Source organism: Panulirus ornatus, chromosome 21 (assembly GCF_036320965.1).
Source record: "Panulirus ornatus isolate Po-2019 chromosome 21, ASM3632096v1, whole genome shotgun sequence".
NCBI lineage: Eukaryota > Metazoa > Arthropoda > Malacostraca > Decapoda > Palinuridae > Panulirus > Panulirus ornatus.
Window position 1 is genome coordinate 19,335,791 of NC_092244.1, and position 22,065 is coordinate 19,357,855.

A 22,065-nucleotide genomic window follows, 5' to 3' on the forward strand; every position below is an offset into this window, starting at 1 on the left:
TAAAAGAAAGAGGCAGGAGGTCAAGAGAAAGGTGCAAGAGGTGAAAAAGCGGGCTAATGAGAGTTGGGGTGAGAGAGTATCATGAAATTTTAGGGACAGTAAAAAGATGTTTTAGGAGGAGGTAAATAAAGTGCATAAGACAAGGGACAAATGGGAACATCAGTGAAGGACGGCTAATGGGGAGGTGATAAGCAGTGGTAATGTGAGAAGGAGATGGAATGAGTACTTTGAAGATTTGTTAAATGTGTTTGATGATAGAGTGGCAGATATAGGGTGTTTAGGTCGAGGAGGTGTGCAAAGTGAGATGCTTAGGGAGAATGATTTGGTAAACAGAGAAGAGATAGTAAAAGCTTTGGGGAATATGAAAGCCGGCAAGGCAGAGGGTTTGGATGGTAATGCAGTGGAATTTATAAAAAAAGGGGGTGACTGTATTGTTGACTGGTTGGTAAGGTTATTTAAAGTATGTATGACTCATGATGAGGTGCCTGAGGATTGGCAGAATGCATGCATAGTGCCACTGTACAAAGGCAAAGGGGATAAAAATGAGTGCTCAAATTACAGAGGTATAAGTTTGTTGAGTATTCCTGGTAAATTATATGGGAGGGTATTGACTGAGAGGGTGAAGGCATGTACAGAGCATCAGATTGGGGAAGAGCAGTGTGGTTTCAGACATGGTAGAGGATGTGTGGATCAGGTGTTTGCTTTGAAGAATATTTTGTATATTCTTTTATTATACTTTGTCGCTGTTTCCCGCGTTAGCGAGGTAGCGCAAGGAAACAGACGAAAGAATGGCTCAACCCACCCACATACACATGTATATACATACACGTCCACACATGCACATATACATACCTATATATCTCAACGTATACATATATATATACACACACAGATATATACATATATACACATGTACATAATTCATAGTCTGCCCTTATTCATTTCCATCGCCACCCCGCCACACATGAAATAACAACCCCCTCCCCCTGTATGTGTGCGAGGTAGCATTAGGAAAAGACAACAAATGCCACATTCGTTCACATTCAGTCTCTAGCTGTCATGTATAATGCACCAAAACCACAGATCCCTTTCCACATCCAGGCCCCACACAACTTTCCATGGTTTACCCCAGACGCTTCACATGCCCTGGTTCAATCCATTGACAGCACGTTGACCCCAGGATACCACATCGTTCCAATTCACTCTATTCCTTGCACACCTTTCACCCTTCTGCATGTTCAGGCCCCAATCACTCAAAATCTTTTTCACTCCATCTTTCCACCTCCAATTTGGTTTCCCACTTCTCCTCGTTCCCTCCACCTCTGACACATATATCCTATATTCCTCATTCATTCTCTCCATGTGACCAAACCATTTCAAAACACCCTCTTCCGCTCTCTCAACCACACTCTTTTTATTACCACACATCTCTCTTCCCTTTCATTACTACTCGATCAAACCACCTCACACCACATATGTGAGAAATACTTAGAAAAGCAAATGGATTTGTATGTAGCATTTATGGATCTGGAGAAGGCATATGATAGAGTTGATAGAGATGCTCTGTGGAAGGTATTAAGAATATATGGTGTGGGCGGCAAGTTGTTAGAAGCAGTGAAAAGTTTTTATCGAGGATGTAAGGCATGTGTATGTGTAGGAAGAGAGGAAAGTGATTGGTTCTCAGTGAATGGTGGTTTGCGGCAGGGGTGTATGATGTTTCCATGGTCGTTGAATTTGTTTATAGATGGGGTTGTTATGGAGGTGAATGCAAGAGTTTTGGAAAGAGGGGCAAGTATGCAGTCTGTTGTGGATGAGAGAGCTTGGGAAGTGAGTCATTTGTTGTTCGCTGATGATACAGCGCTGGTGGCTGATTCATGTGAGAAACTGCAGAAGCTGGTGACTGAGTTTGGTAAAGTGTGTGAAAGAAAAAAGTTGACAGTAAATGTGAATAAGAGCATGGTTATTAGGTACAGTAGGGTTGAGGGACAAGTCAATTGGGAGGTAGGTTTGAATGGAGAAAAACTGGAGGAGGAAGTGTTTTAGATATTTGGGATTGGATTTGGCTGTGGATAGAGCCATGGAAGTGGAAGTGAGTCATAGGGTGGGGGAGGGGGCAAAAGTTCTGGGAGCATTGAAAAATGTGTGGAAGTCGAGAAGATTATCTTGGAAAGCAAAAATGGGTAAGTTTAAAGGAATAGTAGTTCCAACAATGTTATATGGTTGCGAGGTATGGGCTATAGATAGAGTTGTGCGGAGGAGGGTGGATGTGCTGGAAATGAGATGTTTGAGGACAATATGTGATGTGAGGTGGTTTGATCTGAGTAAGTAATGAAAGGGCAAGAGAGGTGTGTGGTAATAAAAAGAGTATGGGTGAGAGCAGAAGAGGGTGTTTTGAAATGGTTTGGTCACATGGAGAGAATGAGTGAGGAAAGATTGACAAAGAGGATATATGTGTCAGAGGTGGAGGGAACGAGAAGTGGGAGACCTCATTGGAGGTGGAAAGATGGAGTGAAAAAGATTTTGAGAGATCGGGGCCTGAACATGCAGGAGGGTGAAAGGCGTGCAAGGAACAGAGTGAATTAGAACGATGTTGTATATCGGGGTCGACGTGCTGTCAATGGATTGAACCAGGAAATGTGAAGCGTCTGGGGTACACCATGGAAAGTTTTGTAGGGCCTGGATGTGGATAGGGAGCTGTGGTTTCGGTGCATTATACATGACAGCTAGAGACTGAGTGTGAACGAATGTGGCCTTTGTTGTCTTTTTCTAGCGCTACCTCGCACACATGCGGGGGGAGGGGGTTGTCATTTCATGTGTGGCGGGGTGGCGCCAGAATCAATAAGGGCAGACAGTATGAATTATGTACATGTGTATATATGTATATGTCTGTGTGTGTATATATATGCATATGTTAAGATGTATAGGTATGCATATATATATGCATACGTTAAGATGTATAGGTATGCATATGTGCGTGTGTGGACATGTATGTATATACATGTGTATGTGGGTGGGTTGGGTCATTCATTCGCCTGTTTCCTTGCGCTACCTCGCTAACACGGGAGACAGCGACAAAGTATAATAAAATAAACCTTCTTTTATAATGCTTATAACACTGGGCCTGTAGGATTTTAGCTCTTGTTTAATGTTTTTTGCTTATGGTGCAAATTACCGATGATAAAGAAGTACTGCCTATGATGTTAACTGACCAGGTTAATTGACCATACAGAACATCCTGTATGGTACAGGATGTTCTGATGCTGAGAATGATTTACAGAAATAATGAAAAAAGATTTTTAACTTCAGGGTTTCATTCATAAACCAAAGGGTGAGGTAATTTTTTTTCATAATCACTAAAATTCATAAACTGATGCTTCAAAATCTTGTATATGAATTACCTATTTTGTTTAATGTCTTTTACTTATGGTGAAACTTACAGATGATAAAGTACTGCCAGGATGTTCCGATTCAGTAAATGATTTAAAGAAATAATGAAAAAGTGTTTTAACTTCAGAGTTTATAAACCACAAGGTAGGGTAATTATTTTTCATAATTACTAAAATTCATAAACTGATGCTTCACAAACTGGAGTCAACTTGTATTTGAATTACCTATTTGTAGTATACAGGAAGGGAATTTTACACTCACAGGACCCTATCTGTTGTACATTCATTCTTGTGATACAACTTTTTAAAATTTTTGTATGGTGTCTGCATCTACCATGTTTTCATTCATTTTGCTCCATTCAACCACCACTCTCATAGTACAAAAGTACTTGTTCACATCATTTTTAACAAGACTTTTGTTTAATTTCATGCTTAATCCTCTGGTTCTTCAATCAATACATCTCTTGGTGAATTGCCCACTGTCTACATCATCAATCTGCTTTAAAATCTTACAGGTCATGATCAGGTCACCCCTTATTCTTCTCTCTTGCAAGGTGTGCAAATCTAAGACCTCTAGCCTTTCCCTGTACCTAAGCTCTCCTCTGGACCTTCTCAATTAGGTCTTTGTGCTTTAAAGTGAAGACAAAACATGAGAGGCATATTCTATTGTGGCCTTATGTAAGATAAGCAAAACTAACGAAATAGAGAGTTAAGTAAATGTCAAAGATTTGGAAATAGTTACCAATAAAAAAATTAAAGAGCATATTGAAAAGATCGTGTTTTTAAGTCATATAATGAGTGGAATGATAATGAAAACATCTGCAACATAAAAAAACAATTAATGATGAAAATGTTCAAGGAATCTATAAAAAGTAAACTTGAATATTGCTATGTTGTATGGTCTCCAGTAAAACACATTCAGTTAAATAAAACACAGAAAATAAAGAAACATTTCACAAGCAAGATAAATGAGATGAAGCTTACCAGTCTCAAACAATGCTGAGGGATATATATGATAATATATGCCAGGCAACAAGTTGATGGGATATAGAATAAGGTTTAAAAACTAGAAGCAAACAGACAAGGATGATCATTAAGTCAAAAGTAATTCCTGGAAACACATCAAAATGGCAGAGGCCTAAGATACATGATTGCCCAGAGAGAAAAAAATTGGAATCATTATTCCATGTAATAACTAGTAACCAAAGAAATTCACATGCTATGACTACAGAAAAAATCTGAAATGGATTAGATATGTGGCTGAAGACATAACTGGATGAAACTGGAAAAGATAATTATGCCAGAGATGCTGAAAAAAATAGCAATGTGCAATAAAGACTAGTGATGGGACAAGGAGAGATGGTCAAGAGAAACATCATTCTTCAACATACTAGTCAGTGGTAAGCACAAAGCAACAGTCCAGCTGCCATGGCAAAATCTCATCATAGGAACTCATAGGTATGTAGATACATAAGTATGACATTTGTCCTTTTCCACTCCTTTGTCAAGTGTACCTGTACATATTTTCTGTGCATATGGAGAAATTTCATCAGGAGCATGAGCATTGCATAGGATAAGATCCTATCCAAGATATCTCGGTGCTTTCTAAGATCTCCTACCCATTCCATCTTTTTTTTTTTTTTTCTGTGTTGGAGCAATAGTGACTTTCACTGTAAGAACACTTCTGAACATGTCACTTGGCTTTCCACATACAGGGAAATCTTCTTGAAAGCTGTTCCACTGAGGACTTTTTCTTGGAATTCTATAATGGAGTGAAAGATTGTAAATTCAAATGAACTGGTTGTATCCATCTTATTTGCTTACATTTTCTCAGCCAATGATGAGCAGTATATGCAGAATGCTCTGGGCCAATAGGCACTTAGCTTCTTGTGCTATCTCACTTTACACATACACACACATAAATGCTTCATCTCTCAATTACTTCATTCATTCTTTTAAAGAACATTTGTGAATCATCTATATCTATAATGTCTGGAAAATGGATTGTAAGTGTGTCTGGGGTTAATCTTGGAAAGGTCTGTGGGGCCTGAATGTGGATAGGGAGCCATGGTTTCGGTGCATTACTCATGACGCCTAGAGACTGAGTGCGAACTAATGTGGCCTTTTTTATCTGTTTCCCTGGCAGTGCCTCACTAAAGCAGGGGAAGCGATGCTGTTTCCTGTGGGGCAGGGTAGTGCCAGGAATGGATGAAGGCAAGCAAGTATGAACATGCACATGTGTATATATGTATAAGTCTGTGTATGAGTATGAATATGTATGTATATGTGTATATGTATGTATATGTGCATGTTTGGGCATTTATGTATTCAAATGTGTATATGAGTGGATGGGCCATTCTCAGTTTGTTCGTGGCACTACCTTGCTGATGCGGAAATCAGCGATCAAGTATAATAAATAAATAATATTATCTTTTCAAGAACTTTACAAATCACAATCATCAAAGAGACTGATCTGTAGTGCAGTGCCTATTCCTAGCTTCCTTTCTTATAAAAAGTTATGATGTTTGCCCTTCTCCCTTCACTTGGAATCATGTCTCTTTTCAGTGACATCTTGTGCAATATTTCAAGAGGTTTATCAATTGTATCTGTACACATCTTCAGCACATATGGTGAAATTTCATCAGGACCATCAGTCTTGTATGGTTCAAGACCTCATAGTATTCTATTTTCACATTTTCTATATCTCCCAGTGTTTTCTAAAATTTACTAACCATCCTATCTCATCAGTATTGGGACTACAGTGTATTTCACTGTAAAAACGTTTACTTATGAACTTGTTCTTCAGTTCCTCGCACATCCTTACATCATCCATTACAATTCTTCCCCCGGAATCCCTTAACCTAATTAGCATCCAATATTTCTTGAAGTAAAAGGTTATCTTTTATCAAGGAGGACAATCCTTCCTCTTCTCTGCCTTCCTTTCCCTTCTTACTGTCATGTACCCTCTAAGCAGAACAGGTGAAATGTTATTTCTTTAGCAAAATTTGTTTCCACAACTCCAACAATGTCAGCTGTTTACCATTACCTATTAATCTGTCAACACTTGAGCACACTAATTTCAAACTGACACTACCATTTCCTCACATTTCTGCCTTTACTGTGGTGCTAGCAGGGCTATTCCATTCTCTTCCATTGTTTTGCATCTCCAGATTTTTTGTCTTCAATCTTTACTCTTTGCTTCTAATCCCACTTGCTTCAAAGTAACACATATAATGAGCATCCCACTGAATTCCACCAAATCATTAAACTTCTTATCAGACCTAAATACATCCTGGCTATATGACTCCAGGCTTAATTTAATCATAACTGATCACCCCCTTACATCTTGATTACAACCATCAATGCTTCTCCTTTCTTTTATCACCCAAACTGCATCTAGCAATTCTACAGCCTCCAGTAATCTTTTGATATATTTTTCTTTCTTTCCTCTTTCTTCCTTATCTAGAGTATGATCTTCCAAACCAAAGACAAGCAGCAATTCATGTCTATAAATCTCTTGCTTTACAAATCCGTTGAATTTTGGTGCCAATCACCTTTCGGCTAGATCACTCAGTTGCAATGTCAACTTGTGTTTTTCTAAGTTTCTCTAAAATCTCTCTTTCAGCTGACAAGCACTAGTCCTGTAAGCTTTGTACTTTTCTAAACCTTCATCAACTAGGGCACAGACTACATGACTGCTCCATCTCTTCCATCTCTAACACTGCAAATCACTCTTTCTACAGCATCATTTAACTTCCTGCATATCCCTGTTTGTTTGGACCCAGACGTATGTTCCTCTACATTAATCTTCAAGCCCTGTATCTGTTGGTCATGTAAAATTTCCTCCTTCTGTGCCTCCCTGCCCACTATTATCAAGAGATTATCTGTGTGTTTATGTCCTCTCCAACAAAATATCTGCCAAAAGTACTCCTTCTGTACCTCCTTGCCCATTAATGTCTTTAGATTTTCTGTGTTAGTCCTTTCCTCTAACTGAACAGCTCAAAGATATCTAATAAAGACCCCTGGACATAATTTGCTTTTTAATAAATTCACTTTCTTGCCAGTGATTCTGAACCTCCTGAATCACCTCTACTAAACTGAATTTTTGTTTGTACCTAATGACAATATTTTCAGATCCTTAAGTATCTCTTTCATCTCATACACCCTTCATGTTCCTTGAATTGATTCCTCAGTTTCTTTAACTCTTTTTCTAAGAGTGCTGACTTTTGGTCTTGCTTTTTATAAATTTCCTATAACATCTCTATGCATTTCTTCTCATGTTGCTCCTCTTTCATCTCTACCTTTTGTCTCTTCCATGAGGACCTTGCCGTGACTGACTGGTCTTTGCACATTTGGCTATTTAACTTCACACCAAACTGTAGTCCAGTATGTCCAATTGTTGACAAGCTTGTCCTAGCTTGACCTAATCTTTAAACCTTCTTTAAGACCAACATTTCTTTTTCTTTCCTGGTTCATAAAGTATTAAAGGTCTTAAACTGATCTAAAATTATTCCAGCAACAGGAAATGAAAATTACTCGCACAAAATTTCCTCAATCATGAAGAAAATTTACATATTTAACTCACAGTGATACTGTCACCTTTTGGTTTCATTAAAATATTACTTCCTTCAGTCAATTCAGAGCTGCTCTTTTTTTAGCTGAATTTGTGCATTGTCCTAATGTTAGTCACTTATCCTCTTGAAAACTGGATCTCCTTAGAAAAAAATACGAAATGATAAAACTCATTCACTGCAGTATGCAAAACTTCTGGGCATTTGAAAAGAATCTGGAAAATCTCCACTCCCACGCCCAATTAAACTAATTTCAAACATAATGTTCAGTGCAGATATATCAGAGGCACCTTCACATTCTCCTCCCCCTCCGTACTTGTACATAGTAAGTCTCATGAGCCACAGATCCTCCAAAATCTTGAAATTATAGGGAGCATTTGCTTAGCTCTTCTCTGGTCACCTGTGTGCATCATTACCTATCTGTACTGTATGGGAAGTAAATGTTACACTCATGGGGTCCCATCTCTAAAACATTCTCTACTATCATACAACTTCTTAAGCCTACATATGCCATCAGCATTAACCCTGTCCTCAGTTATCTTTTTCTTTTAAAGTATTTCTTTACATCTTTTTTTCAAGAAGTTCATGGTCAATTTATAGTTACATCCTCTGGTTGCTCCATCCCTATGACACTCTCAATTCTGGTATTATATTTGTTCACATCTTCTGGATCTTCTCTATGAACTCTTTGTGCTTCTCTAGGATCTGTGACCAAACTTGAGAAGCACATCTTAGTTTTGGCCTTACAGAGGATATCAAAGGCTTGCTAAATATTTCTTTATCCGTATACTTAAAGGTTCCTCTGATACTTACCATGAGACAGTTTGTCTCCTTTACTGTCCTCCTAATGTGGGACAATGGCAACAAGTTTGGAATGAAGTCAATTCCAAAGTCTCTCACACAGAATCCTACTGTGCATTTCCTGCTAAATAATAATCACATTGAGGCCTACTTTCATTTTGAACAATCCTCATTCCTTTACCTTTTTTCCGTATAATTACATATTTGTACTTTATGGATAGGGAGTTTTACATTCATGTGGCCCCATCTCTTGAACAATCTCTACTATCACACTTCTTAAATCTATCTACATTCTGCATTAACTAAATCCTCAGTCATTCTATTCCATTCATTCACCGTTCTTATACTCAAAAAGTACTTTGCTACATTTCTTAAACAAGCTTCTTAATCAATTTTCTATTTCTATGTTAGCTGAGACAGCACAGGCAGCAGAGGCCCTCATCAAGACTATATATTATCATCATTATACTTGATGCCATTTCCTGCATCAGCGAGGTGGCATAAGGAAACAGTCGAAGAACGACCCATCCACACGTATACACACATATATACGAATGGGAGCAGGGGGCTGGAAACCCTCCCCTCCTTGTATTTCAACTTTCTAAAAGGGGAAACAGAAGAAGGAGTGCTCATCCTTCTCGAAGGCTCAGATTGGGGTGTCTAAATGTGTGTGGATGTAACCAAGATGAGAAAAAAAGAGAGATAGGTAGTATGTTTGAGGAAAGGAACCTGGATGTTTTGGCTCTGAGTGAAACCAAGCTCAAGGGTAAAGGGGAAGAGTGGTTTGGGAATGTCTTGGGAGTAAAGTAAGGGGTTAGTGAGAGGACAAGAGCATGAAAAGGAGTAGCACTACTCCTGAAACAGGAGTGGGGGGAGTATGTGATAGAGTGTAAGAAAGTAAACTCTAGACTGATATGGGTAAAACTGAAAGTGGATGGATAGAGATGAGTGATTATTGGTGCATATGCACCTGGGCATGAGAAGAAAGATCATGAGAGGCAAACGTTTTGGGAGCAGCTGAGTGAGTGTGTTAGTAGTTTTGATGCATGAGACCGGGTTATAGTGATGGGTGATTTGAATGCAAAAGTGAGTAATGTAACAGTTGAGGGAATAATTGGTGTAGATGGGGTGTTCAGTGTTGTAAATGGAAATGGTGAAGAGCTTGTAGATTTACATGCTGAAAAAGAACTGGTGATTGGGAATACCTGGTTTAAAAAGAGAGATATACATAAGTATACGTATGTAAGTAGGAGAGATGGTCAGAGAGCATTATTGGATTACGTGTTAATTGATAGGCGCGTAAAAGAGAGACTTTTGGATGTTAATGTGCTGAGAGGTGCAACTGAAGGGATGTCTGATCATTATCTTGTGGAGGCGAAAGTGAAGATTTGTAAAGTTTTTCAGAAAAGAAGAGAGAATGTTGGGGTGAAGAGAGTGGTGAGAGTAAGTGAGCTTGGGAAGGAGACTTGTGTGAGGAAGTACCAGGAGAGACTGAGTACAGAATGGAAAAAGGTGAGAATTAAGGACGTAAGGGGAGTGGGGGGATGTATTTAGGGAAGCAGTGATGGCTTGCGCAAAAGATGATTGTGGAATGAGAAGTGTGGGAGGTGGGCAGATTAGAAAGGGTAGTGAGTGGTGGGATGAAGAAGTAAGATTCCTAGTGAAAGAGAAGAGAGAGGCATTTGGACGATTTTTGCAAGGAAATAATGCAAATGACTGGGAGATGTATAAAAGAAAGAGACAGGAGGTCAAGAGAAAGGTGCAAGAGGTGAAAAAGAGGGCAAATGAGAGTTGGGGTGAGAGAGTATCATTAAATTTTAGGGAGAATAAAAAGATGTTTTGGAAGGAGGTAAATAAAGTACATAAGACAAGAGAACAAATGGGAACTTCAGTGAAGGGGGCAAATGAGGATGTGATAACAAGGAGTGGTGATGTGAGAAGGAGATGGAGTGAGTATTTTGAAGGTCTGGTGAATGTGTTTGATGATAGAGTGGCAGATATAGGGTGTTTTGGTCGAAGTGGTGTGCAAAGTGAGAGGGTTAGGGAAAATGATTTGGTAAACAGAGAAGAGGTAGTAAAAGCTTTGCGGAAGATGAAAGCCTGCAAGGCAGCGGGTTTGGATGGTATTGCAGTAGAATTTATTAAAAAAGGGGGTGACTGTATTGTTGACTGGTTGGTAAGGTTATCTAATGTATGTATGTATATCTCATGGTGAGGTACCAGAGGATTGGCGGAATGCTTGCATAGTGCCACTGTACAAAGGCAAAAAGGATAAAAGTGAGTGCTCATATTACAGAGGTATAACTTTGGTGAGTATTCCTGGGAAATCATATGGGAGGGTATTGATTGAGAGGGTGAAGGCATGGACACAGCATCAGATTGGGGAAGAGCAGTGTGGTTTCAGAAGTGGTAGAGGATGTGTGGATCAGGTGTTTGCTTTGAAGAATGTATGTGAGAAATACTTAGAAAAGCAAATGGATTTGTATGTAGCATTTATGGATCTAGAGAAGGCATATGATAGAGTTGATAGAGATGCTCTGTTGAAGGTATTAAAAATATATGGTGTGGGAGGCAAGTTGTTAGAAGCAGAGGAAAGTTTTTATCGAGGATGTAAGGCATCTGAATGTCTAAAAAGAGAGGAAACTGATCGGTTCTCAGTGAATGTAGGTTCGCAGCAGGGGTGTGTGATGTCTCCATGGTTGTTTAAGTTGTTTATGGATGGGGTTGTTAGGGAGGTGAATGCAAGAGTTTTGGAAAGAGGGGCAAGTATGCAGTCTGCTGTGGATGAGAGAGCTTGGGAGGTGAGTCAGTTGTTGTTCACTGATGATACAGCGCTGGTGGCTGATTCGTGTGAGAAACTGCAGAAGCTGGTGACTGAGTTTGGTAAAGTGTGTGAGAGAAGAAAGCTGAGAGTAAATGTGAATAAGAGCAAGGTTATTAGGTACAGTAGGGTTGAGGGTCAAGTCAATTGGGGGGTAAGTGTGAATGGAGAAAAACTGGAGGAAGTGAAGTGTTTTAGATATCTAGGAGGGGATTTGGCAGCAGATGGAACCATGGAAGTGGAAGTGAATCATAGGGTGGGGGAGGGGGCAAAAGTTCTGGGAGCATCAAAGAATGTGTGGAAGTCGAGAGCATTATCTTGGAAAGCAAAAATGGGTATGTTTGAAGGAATAGTGGTTCCAACAATGTTATATGGTTGCGAGGCATGGGCTATGGATAGAGTTGTGCGCAGGAGGGTGGATGTGCCGGAAATGAGATGTTTAAGGACAATATGTGGTGTGAGATGGTTTGATCGAGTAAGTAATAATAGGGTAAGAGAGGTGTGTGGTAATAAAATGAGTGTGGTTGAGAGAGCAGAAGAGGGTGTTTTGAAATGGTTTGGTCACATGGAGAGAATGAGTGAGGAAAGATTATCCAAGAGGATATATGTGTCAGAGGTGGAGGGAACGAGGAGAAGTGGGAGACCAAACTGGAGGTGGAAAGATGAAGTGAAAAAGATTTTGAGTGATCGGGGCCTGAACATGCAGGAGGGTGAAAGGCATGCAAGGAATAGAGTGAATTGGAACAATGTGGTATACCGGGGTCAACGTGCTGTCAATGGATTGAACCAGGGCATGTGAAGTGTCTGGGGTAAACCATGGAAAGTTCTGTGGGGCCTGGATTTGGAAAGGGAGCTGTGGTTTCGGTGCATTATAACATGACAGCTAGAGACTGAGTGTGAACGAATGTGGCCTTTGTTGTCTTTTCCTAGCACTACCTCACACACATTTGGGGGGAAGGGGTTGTTATTTCATGTGTGGCGGGGTGGTGATGGGAATGAATAAAGGCAGACAGTATGAATTATGTACATGTGTATATATGTATATGTCTGTGTGTGTATATATATGTATACTTTGAGATGTATAGGTATGCATATTTGCGTGTGTGGACATGTATGTATATACATGTGTATAAGGGTGGGTTGGGCCATTTCTTTCGTCTGTTTTCTTGCGCTACCTCACTAATGCGGGAGACAGCAACAAAGCAAAAATAATATATATACATACATTATCCCTGGGGATAGAGAATGAACACTTCCCACGCATTCCCTGTGTGTCCTAGAAGGCAACTAAAGGAGACAGGAGCAGGGGGCTAGAAACCCTCCCCTCCTTGTATTTCAATTTTCTAAAGGGGTAAACTGAAGGAGTCATGCGAAGAGTGCTCATCCTCCTCAATGGACTTAGACTGGGGTGTCTAAATGTATGTGGATGTAACCAAGATGAGAAAAAAGGATAGATAGGTTGTATGTCTGAGGAAAGGAACCTAGATGTTTTGGTTCTGAGTGAAATGAAGCTCAAGAATTAAGGGGAAGAGTGGTTTGGGAATGTCCTGGGAGCAAAGTCAGGGGCTGGTGAGAGGACAAGAACAAAGGAAGGAGTAGCACTCCTAAAGCGGGAGTTGTGGGAGTATGTGATAGAGTGTAAGAAAGTAAACTCTAGATTGATATGGCTAAAACTAAAAGTGGATGGAGAGAGATGGGTGATTATTGGTGCCTATGCACCTGGTCATGAGAAGAAAGATCATGAGAGGCAAGTGTTTTGGGAGCAGCTGAGTGAGTATGTTAGCAGCTTTGATGGGTTACAGTGATGGGAAATTTGAATGCAAAGGTAAATAATGAGGCAGTCGAGGGTATAATTGGTGTACATGGGGTTTTCAGTGTTATAAATGGAAATGGTAAAGAGCTTGTAGATTAATGTGCTGTAAAGGACTGGTGATGCACGAGACAGGGTCATAGTGATGGGTGATCTGAATGCAAAGGTAAGTAATGAGGCAGTCAAGGGTATAATTGGTGTACACTGGGTGTTCAGTGTTGTAATAGAAATGGTGAAGAGCTTGTAGATTTATGTGCTGTAAAGGACTGGTGACTGGAAATACCTGGTTTAAAAAGAGATATACATAAGTATACGTATGGAAGTAGGAGATATGGCCAGAGAGCATTATTGGACAATGTGTTAATTGATTGGCACGTGAAAGAGAGACTTCTGGATGTTAATGTGTTGAGAGGGGCAGCTGGAGGGATGTCTGATCATTATCTTGTGGAGGGGAAAATGAAGATTTCAGAAAAAAAGAAAGTATGTTGGGGTGAGGAGAGTGGTGAGAGTAAGTGAGCTTGAAAAGGACACTAGTGTGAGGAAGTACCAGGAGAGATTGAGTGCAGAATGGAAAAAGGTGAGAGCAAATGATGTAAGGGGAGTGGGGGAGGAATGGGATGGCTTGTGCAAAAGATCCTTGTGGCATGAGAAAGGTGGGAGGTGGGCTGATTAGAAAGGGTAGTGAGTGGTAAAATGAAGAAGTAAGATTGTTAGTGAAAGAGATGAGAGAGGCATTTGGACGATGTTTGCAAGGAAGTAGTGCGAATGACTGGGAGATGTATAAAAGAAAGCGGCAGGAGGTCAAGAAAAAGGTGCAAGAGGTGAAAAAGACAGCAAATGAGAGTTGGGGTGAGAGAGTATCATTCAATTCTAGGGGGAATACAAAGATGTTTTGGAAGGAGGTAAAGTGCTTCAGACAAGAGAATAAATGGGAACATCAGTGAAGGGGGATAATTGGGGGGTAATTACAAGTAGTGGTGAAGTGAGAAGGCCATGGAGTGAGTGTCTTGAAGGTTTGTTGAATGTGTATGATGATAGAGTGGCAGATAGAGGGTGTGTTGGTCAAGGTGGTGTGCAAAATGAGAGGGTCATGGAGAATGGTTTGGTAAACAGAGAAGAGGTAGTGAAAGCTTTGTGGAAGATGAAAGCCAGCAAGGAAGCGGGGTTTGGATGGTTTTGCAGAGAAATATATTAAAAATACGGGGGTGACTGTGTTGTTGACTGGCTGGTAAGGATATTCAATGCATGTATGGTTCATGGTGAAGTGCCTGAGGACTGGCAGAATGCATGCATAAAGCCATTCTATAAAGGCAAAGGGGATAAAGGTGAGTGTTCAAATTACAGAGGTATAAGTTTTTTGAGTATTCCTGGGAAATTATATGGGAGGTTATTGACTGAGAGGGTGAAGGCTTGTACAAAGCATCAGATCGGGGAAGAGCAGTGTGGTTTCAAAAGTGGTAGAGGATGTGTGGATCAGGTGTTTGCTTTGAAGAATGTATTTGAGAAATACTTAGAAAAACAAATGGATTTGTATGTAGCATTTATGGATCTGGAGAAGGCATATGATAAGAGTTGATAGAGATGCTCAGTGGAAGGTATTAAGAGTATATGGTGTGGGAGGTAAGTTGCTAGATCAGTGAGAAGTTTTTATCGAGAATGTAAGGTATGTGTACGAGTCGGAAGAGAGGAAAGTGATTGGTTCTCAGTGAATGTCGGTTTGCGGCATTGTTGGGTGATGTCTGAATGGTTATTGAATTTGTTTATGGATGAGGTTGTTAGGGAGGTGAATGCAAGAGTTTTGGAGAGAGGGGCAAGTATGCATTCTGTTATTGGTGAGATGGCTTGGGAAGTGAGTCACTTGTTCACTGATGATACAGCGCTGGTGGCTGATTCGGGTGAGAAACTGCAGAAGCTGGTGACTGAGTTTGGTAAAGTGTGTGAAAGAAGAAAGCTGAGAGAAAATGTGAATAAGAGAAAGGTTATTATGTTCAGTAGGGTTGAGAGACAAGTCAATTTGGAGGTAAGTTTAAATGGAGAAAAACAGGAGGAAGTGAAGTTTTAAATATCTGGGAGTGGATTTGGCAGCAGATGGAACCATGGAAGCAGAAGTGAGTCATAGGGTGGGGGAAGGGCAAAAGTTCTGGGAGAGTTGAAGAATGTGTGGAAAGCGAGAATGTTATCTCGGAGAGCAAAAATGGGTAAGTTTGAAGGAATAGTGGTCCCAACAATGTTATATGGTTGTGGAGCATGGGCTATAAATAGGGTTGTGCGGAGGAGGGTTGATGTGTTAGAAATGAGATGTTTGAGGACATTATGCGGCGTGAAGTGGTTTGATCGAGTAAGTAATGAAAGGGTAAGAAAGATGTGTGGTAAGAAAAAGAGTATGGTTGAAAGAGCAGAAGAGGTTGTATTGAAATGGTTTGGTCACTTGGAGAGAATGAGTGAGGAAAGATAACAGAGGATATATGTGTCAGAGGTGGAGAGAACAAGGGTAAGTGGGAGACCAAACTGGAGGTGGAGGGATGGAGTGAAAAGATTTTAAGCGATCAGTGCCTGAACATACAGGAGAATGAAAGGCGTGCATGGAATAGAGTGAATTGGAATGATGCGGTAAACCAGGGTCGATGTGCTGTCAGTGGATTGAACAGGGGCTTGTGAAGTATCTGGGGTAAACCATGGAAAGTTTTGTGGGGCCTGGATGTGGAAAGAGAGTTGTGACAGCTATAGACTGAGTGAGAACAAATGTGGCCTTTGTTGTCTTTTCCTAGCGCTACCTCGCACGCGCCCAGGGGGAGGGGGTGCCATTTCATGTGTGGCAAGGTGGCGATGGGAATGGATAAAGGCAGCAAGTATGAATATGTACATATGTATATATGTATTTGTCTGTGTATGTATATGTATGCATATGTTGAAATGTATAGGTATGTATATGTGCGTGTGTGGGCGTGTATGTATATACATGTTTATGTGGGTGAGTTGGGCCATTCTTTTGTCTGTTTCCTTGCGCTACCTCGCTAACACAGGAGACAGTGACTAAGTGTAATAATAAAAAAATATACATACATACACTTACAAAGACATATACATATATAAACATGTACTTATTTGTACTTGCTCACCTTCATTTATTCCTGGCACCACCCTGCCCCATATGAAACAGCATTGTTACCCCCTGCATCAGTGAGGTAGTGCCAGGAAAACAGACAAAAAAGGCCACATTCATTCACATTCAGGCTCTAGCTGTAATGTGTAATGCATGAAAACCAAAACTCCCTATCCACATCCAGGCCCCACAGACCTTTCCATGGTTAACTCTAGATTTTTCACATGCCCTGGTTCAGTCCACTGACAGCACACTGACACCGGTATACTACATCATTCCTTGCACATCTCTCACCCTCCTGCATATTCAGGCCCAAATCGCTCAAAATCTTTTTCACTCCATCCTTCCACCTCTAATTTCGTCTCCTGCTTCTCCTCCTTACCTCCATCTCTTACATATATATCCTCCTTGTCAACCTTTCCTCATTCATTCTCTCCAGATGACCAAACCATTTCAACACACCCTCTTCTGCTCTCTCAACCACACTCTTTTAATTACCACACATCTCTCTTACCCTTTCATCAATTACTCGATAAAACTACCTCACATCACATATTGTCCTCATACATTTCATTTCCAACACATCCACCTTCCTCTGTACAATCCTATCTATAACCCATGCCTTGCAAACATACAATATTGCTGGAACTACTATTCCTTCAAACATAACCATTTTTGCTCTCCGATATAACATTCTCTCTTTTCACACATTCTTCATCGCTCTTAAAACTTTTGCCCCCTCCCCCACCCTATGACTCACTTCCATCTCCATGGTTCCATTTGCTGCTAAGTCCACTCCCAGATATCTAACCAGCCATCAGTGCTATACCATAGGCAAACAACAACTGACTCACTTCCCAGACCCCTCTCATCCCCAACAGACTGCATACTTTCACCTCTCTCCAAAACTCTTGCATTTACCTCCCTAACCACTCCATCCATTAACAAACTGAACAACCATGGGGACATCACACACCATTGCTGCAGACCGACCTTCACTGTGAATCAATGAGTCTCCTCTCTTCCTACTATTACACATGCCTTACGTGCTTGATAAAAACTTCTCGCTTGTTCAAGCAGCTTACCTCCCATATCATATACTCTTAAGACCTTCAACAAAGCAAATTCTTTAACATTATCATATGCCTTCTCCAGATCAATTAATGCTTCATACAAATCCATCTATTTTTCTATCATGCACATTCTTCAAAAAAAGCAACTGATCCACATATCCTCTACCACTTCTAAAGCCACACTGCTCCCCCCCTCCAAATCTGATGCTCTGTACAAGCCTTCACCCTCTCAATCAATAACTTTCCATACAATTTCCAGGAATACTCAACAAACTTATGCCTCTGTAGTTTGAACACACCCTTATCCTCTTTGCCTTTATACAAAGACACTATACATGCATTCCACCAATCCTCAGACACTTCATCAAGATCCATACATACAGTGAACATCCTTTAAAACCAATCAAACAACTGTCACCCCTTTTCTTAATAAATTCAACTGCAATACCATCCAAACCCGCAGCTTGCCAGATTTCATCTTCCGCAAGGCTTTCACCATCTCTTCTCTCTTCACCAAACCATTCACCCTGACTCTTTCACTTTGCACACCACCCCAACCTAAACACCCTACATCTGTCACTTTGCCATTCTATCATCAAACACACTCAATAAACCTTTATATATTATTCATTTCACCTTATTATACTTAATTGCTGTTTCCCGCATTAGTGAGGTAGCGCCAGGAAACAGACGAAGAATGGCCTAACCACTTATATACACATATACATACATAAACGCCCATACACACACACACATGTACATGCATATACGTATCAACATATACATACATATACATATACATACATATACATATACATACATATACATACATATACATTAGCCCACGCTATGGATTTGTATGTAGCATTTATGGATCTGGAGAAGGCATATGATAGAGTTGATAGAGATGCTCTGTGGAAGGTATTAAGAATATATGGTGTGGGAGGTAAGTTGTTAGAAGCAGTGAAAAGTTTTTATCGAGGATGTAAGGCATGTGTACGTGTAGGAAGAGAGGAAAGTGATTGGTTCTCAGTGAATGTAGGTTTGCGGCAGGGGTGTGTGATGTCTCCATGGTTGTTTAATTTGTTTATGGATGGGGTTGTTAGGGAGGTAAATGCAAGAGTCCTGGAAAGAGGGGCAAGTATGAAGTCTGTTGGGGATGAGAGAGCTTGGGAAGTGAGTCAGTTGTTGTTCGCTGATGATACAGCGCTGGTGGCTGATTCATGTGAGAAACTGCAGAAGCTGGTGACTGAGTTTGGTAAAGTGTGTGGAAGAAGAAAGTTAAGAGTAAATGTGAATAAGAGCAAGGTTATTAGGTACAGTAGGGTTGAGGGTCAAGTCAATTGGGAGGTGAGTTTGAATGGAGAAAAACTGGAGGAAGTGAGGTGTTTTAGATATCTGGGAGTGGATCTGTCAGCGGATGGAACCATGGAAGCGGAAGTGGATCATAGGGTGGGGGAGGGGGCGAAAATTTTGGGAGCCTTGAAAAATGTGTGGAAGTCGAGAACAGTATCTCGGAAAGCAAAAATGGGTATGTTTGAAGGAATAGTGGTTCCAACAATGTTGTATGGTTGCGAGGCGTGGGCTATGGATAGAGTTGTGCGCAGGAGGATGGATGTGCTGGAAATGAGATGTTTGAGGACAATGTGTGGTGTGAGGTGGTTTGATCGAGTAAGTAACGTAAGGGTAAGAGAGATGTGTGGAAATAAAAAGAGCGTGGTTGAGAGAGCAGAAGAGGGTGTTTTGAAATGGTTTGGTCACATGGAGAGAATGAGTGAGGAAAGATTGACCAAGAGGATATATGTGTCGGAGGTGGAGGGAACGAGGAGAAGAGGGAGACCAAATTGGAGGTGGAAAGATGGAGTGAAAAAGATTTTGTGTGATCGGGGCCTGAACATGCAGGAGGGTGTAAGGAGGGCAAGGAATAGAGTGAATTGGAGCGATGTGGTATACAGGGGTTGACGTGCTGTCAGTGGAGTGAATCAGGGCATGTGAAGCGTCTGGGGTAAACCATGGAAAGGTGTGTAGGTATGTATATTTGCGTGTGTGGACGTGTGTATGTACATGTGTATGGGGGAGGGGTTGGGCCATTTCTTTCGTCTGTTTCCTTGCGCTACCTCGCAAACGCGGGAGACAGCGACAAAGTATAAAAAAAAAAAAAAAAAAAAAAAAAAAAAAAAAAAAAAACATTACACAGACATACACATTCATACTTGCTTACCTTCATCCATTCCTGTCTCTACCCCACCACGCAGGAAAAAGCATCCTCCCACCTTTAAGTGAGGTAGTGCCAAGAATACAGACAAAAAGGCCACATTTGTTCACACTCAATCTCTAGCTGCCATGTGTAAAGCACCAAAACCACAGCTCCTTATCCACATCTAGGCCCCACAGACCTTTCCCTGGTTTACCCTAGATGATTCACATGCCCTGGTTCAGTCCACTGACAGCACATCAACCCCAATATACCACATAGTTCCAATTTCCCTTATTCCTTGCATGCCTCTCACCCTCCTGTATGTCAGGCCCTGATCACTCAAAATCTTTTTCACTCCATCCTTCCACCTCCAATACGATCTCCCACTTCTCCTTGTTCCCTCCACCTCTGACACATACATCCTCTTTCTCAATCTTTCCTCACTCATTCTTTCCATATGTTTGAATCATTTCAACACACCCTCTTCTGCTCTCTCAACAACACTCTTTATATTACCACACACCTCTCTTACCCGTTCATTAATTACTGGATCAAAACACCTCACACCAAATATTGTCCTCAAACATTTCACTTCCAACACATCCACCCTCCTCCGCACAACCCTATCTATCGCCCATGCCTAGCAACCATATAACATTGTTGGAACAACTATTCCTTTAAACATACCCATTTTTGCTTTCCGAGATAACGTTCTCTCCTTCCACACACTCTTCATTGCTCCCACAACCTTCATCCCCTCCCCCACCCTGTGACTCACTTCCGCTTCCATGGTTCCATCCTCTGCTAAGTCCACTCCCAGATATCTAAAACACTTCACTTCCTCCAATTTTTCTCAATTCAAACTTACACCCCACTTAACTTGTCCCTCAACCACCCTACTGAACCTAGCAACCTTGCTCTTATTCACATTTACTCTCAACTTTCTCCTCTAACAACCTTACTCTTATTCACATTTACTCTCAACTTTCTCATTTCACACACTTTTCCAAACTCAGTCACCAACCTCTGCAGTTTCTCACACAAATCAGCTACTAGAGCTGTATCATCAGCAAACAACAACTGACTCACTTCCCAGTCACTCTCATCCACAACAGACTGCATACTCGCTCCTCTCTCCAAAACTCTTGCATTTACCTCCCTAACCACCCAATCCATGAACAAATTAAACAACCATGGGGACATCACACATCCCTGCTGCAAACCAACATTCACTGGGAGCCAATCACTCTCCTCTCTTTCTACTCGTACACATGCCTTACATTCTTGGTAAAAACTTTTCACTGCTTCTAGCAATTCACTTTCCATAAAGCATCTCTATCAACCCTATCATATGCCTTCTCCAGTCTATTTCAGAGCTTAAAGGTTGTGATCAGGCCACATATCACTCTCCTCTCTTCCAAGGTGGGCAAATTAAAAGCCTTTCCCTGCAACTCACCTCTCTTATATCTGGTACTGTCTTTGTTGTCCACCCCTATTAGCTGTTTATGCTTCTGAGGGTGAGGTTGACCAAACCTGAGCATATTCTAATTATGGCCTTATGTAGGATATGAAGAGTTTGCTAAATATATCTTTTTCCAAATACATGTAATCACCTACATATTTATACTGTACGGAGAGGAAGTCTTACACGCATGGGTCCCCTATATCTAAAACATTCCCCAATTATCATATACCTTAAATTCAAGTATGATGTCTGAATCAACCACATCCTCAAGTCATCCTATTCCATTCATCAACTCCTCTTATACCATAAAAAACTTCTTTATACCTTTCTTTCTGATTTTTTACTTAATTTCATATCATGCCCTCTGGTTTTGTGTGTGACTGTGTGTGTGTAGCAGCAGTAGTAAGAACTTACTTCACATTACTATCTACATTACTGGCTGGGGACTGACGACGACTGCGAGATGAAGACATTCGATTGCCTCTCTGGGACGGGGTTGATGAGGTTGTTCCCTCTGAACTTTGCGATGGTGTTGGGCTGGAATATTTAAGAGATTATAAAAATCATAAAGAATCATAGAGCAAATAGTAAAATCCCAACCCATGCAATGCAAACATAAATATGAAATAAACATATATAAAAGCATATTTGGACAATTTTTGCAGGGAAAAAATGCAAATGAGTGGGAGATGTATAAAAGAAAGAGACAGGAGGTCAAGAGAAAGGTGCAAGAGGTGAAAAAGAGGGCAAATGAGAGTTGGGGTGAGAGAGTATCATTATATTTTATCCCTGGGGATAGGGGAGAAAGAATACTTCCCACGTATTCCCTGCGTGTCGT

The 22,065-nt window shown here is 40.7% G+C and overlaps 1 protein-coding gene across 6 annotated transcripts in view; it reads right to left on the minus strand.

Annotated features, from left to right (window-relative positions):
• LOC139756395 (uncharacterized) overlaps positions 1–22,065 on the minus strand; it is a 665,354-nt gene that overhangs the window by 406,808 nt on the left and 236,481 nt on the right. For all 6 annotated transcript variants that reach the window (XR_011714330.1, XR_011714331.1, XM_071675809.1 and 3 more), the window contains one exon: positions 21,642–21,764. Coding sequence is in view for 4 of the 6 variants with exons in the window: in XM_071675809.1 (XP_071531910.1) it covers positions 21,642–21,764 (123 nt within the window). In the remaining 2 variants the exon portion in view is untranslated. The remainder of the gene's footprint in view (positions 1–21,641; positions 21,765–22,065) is intronic.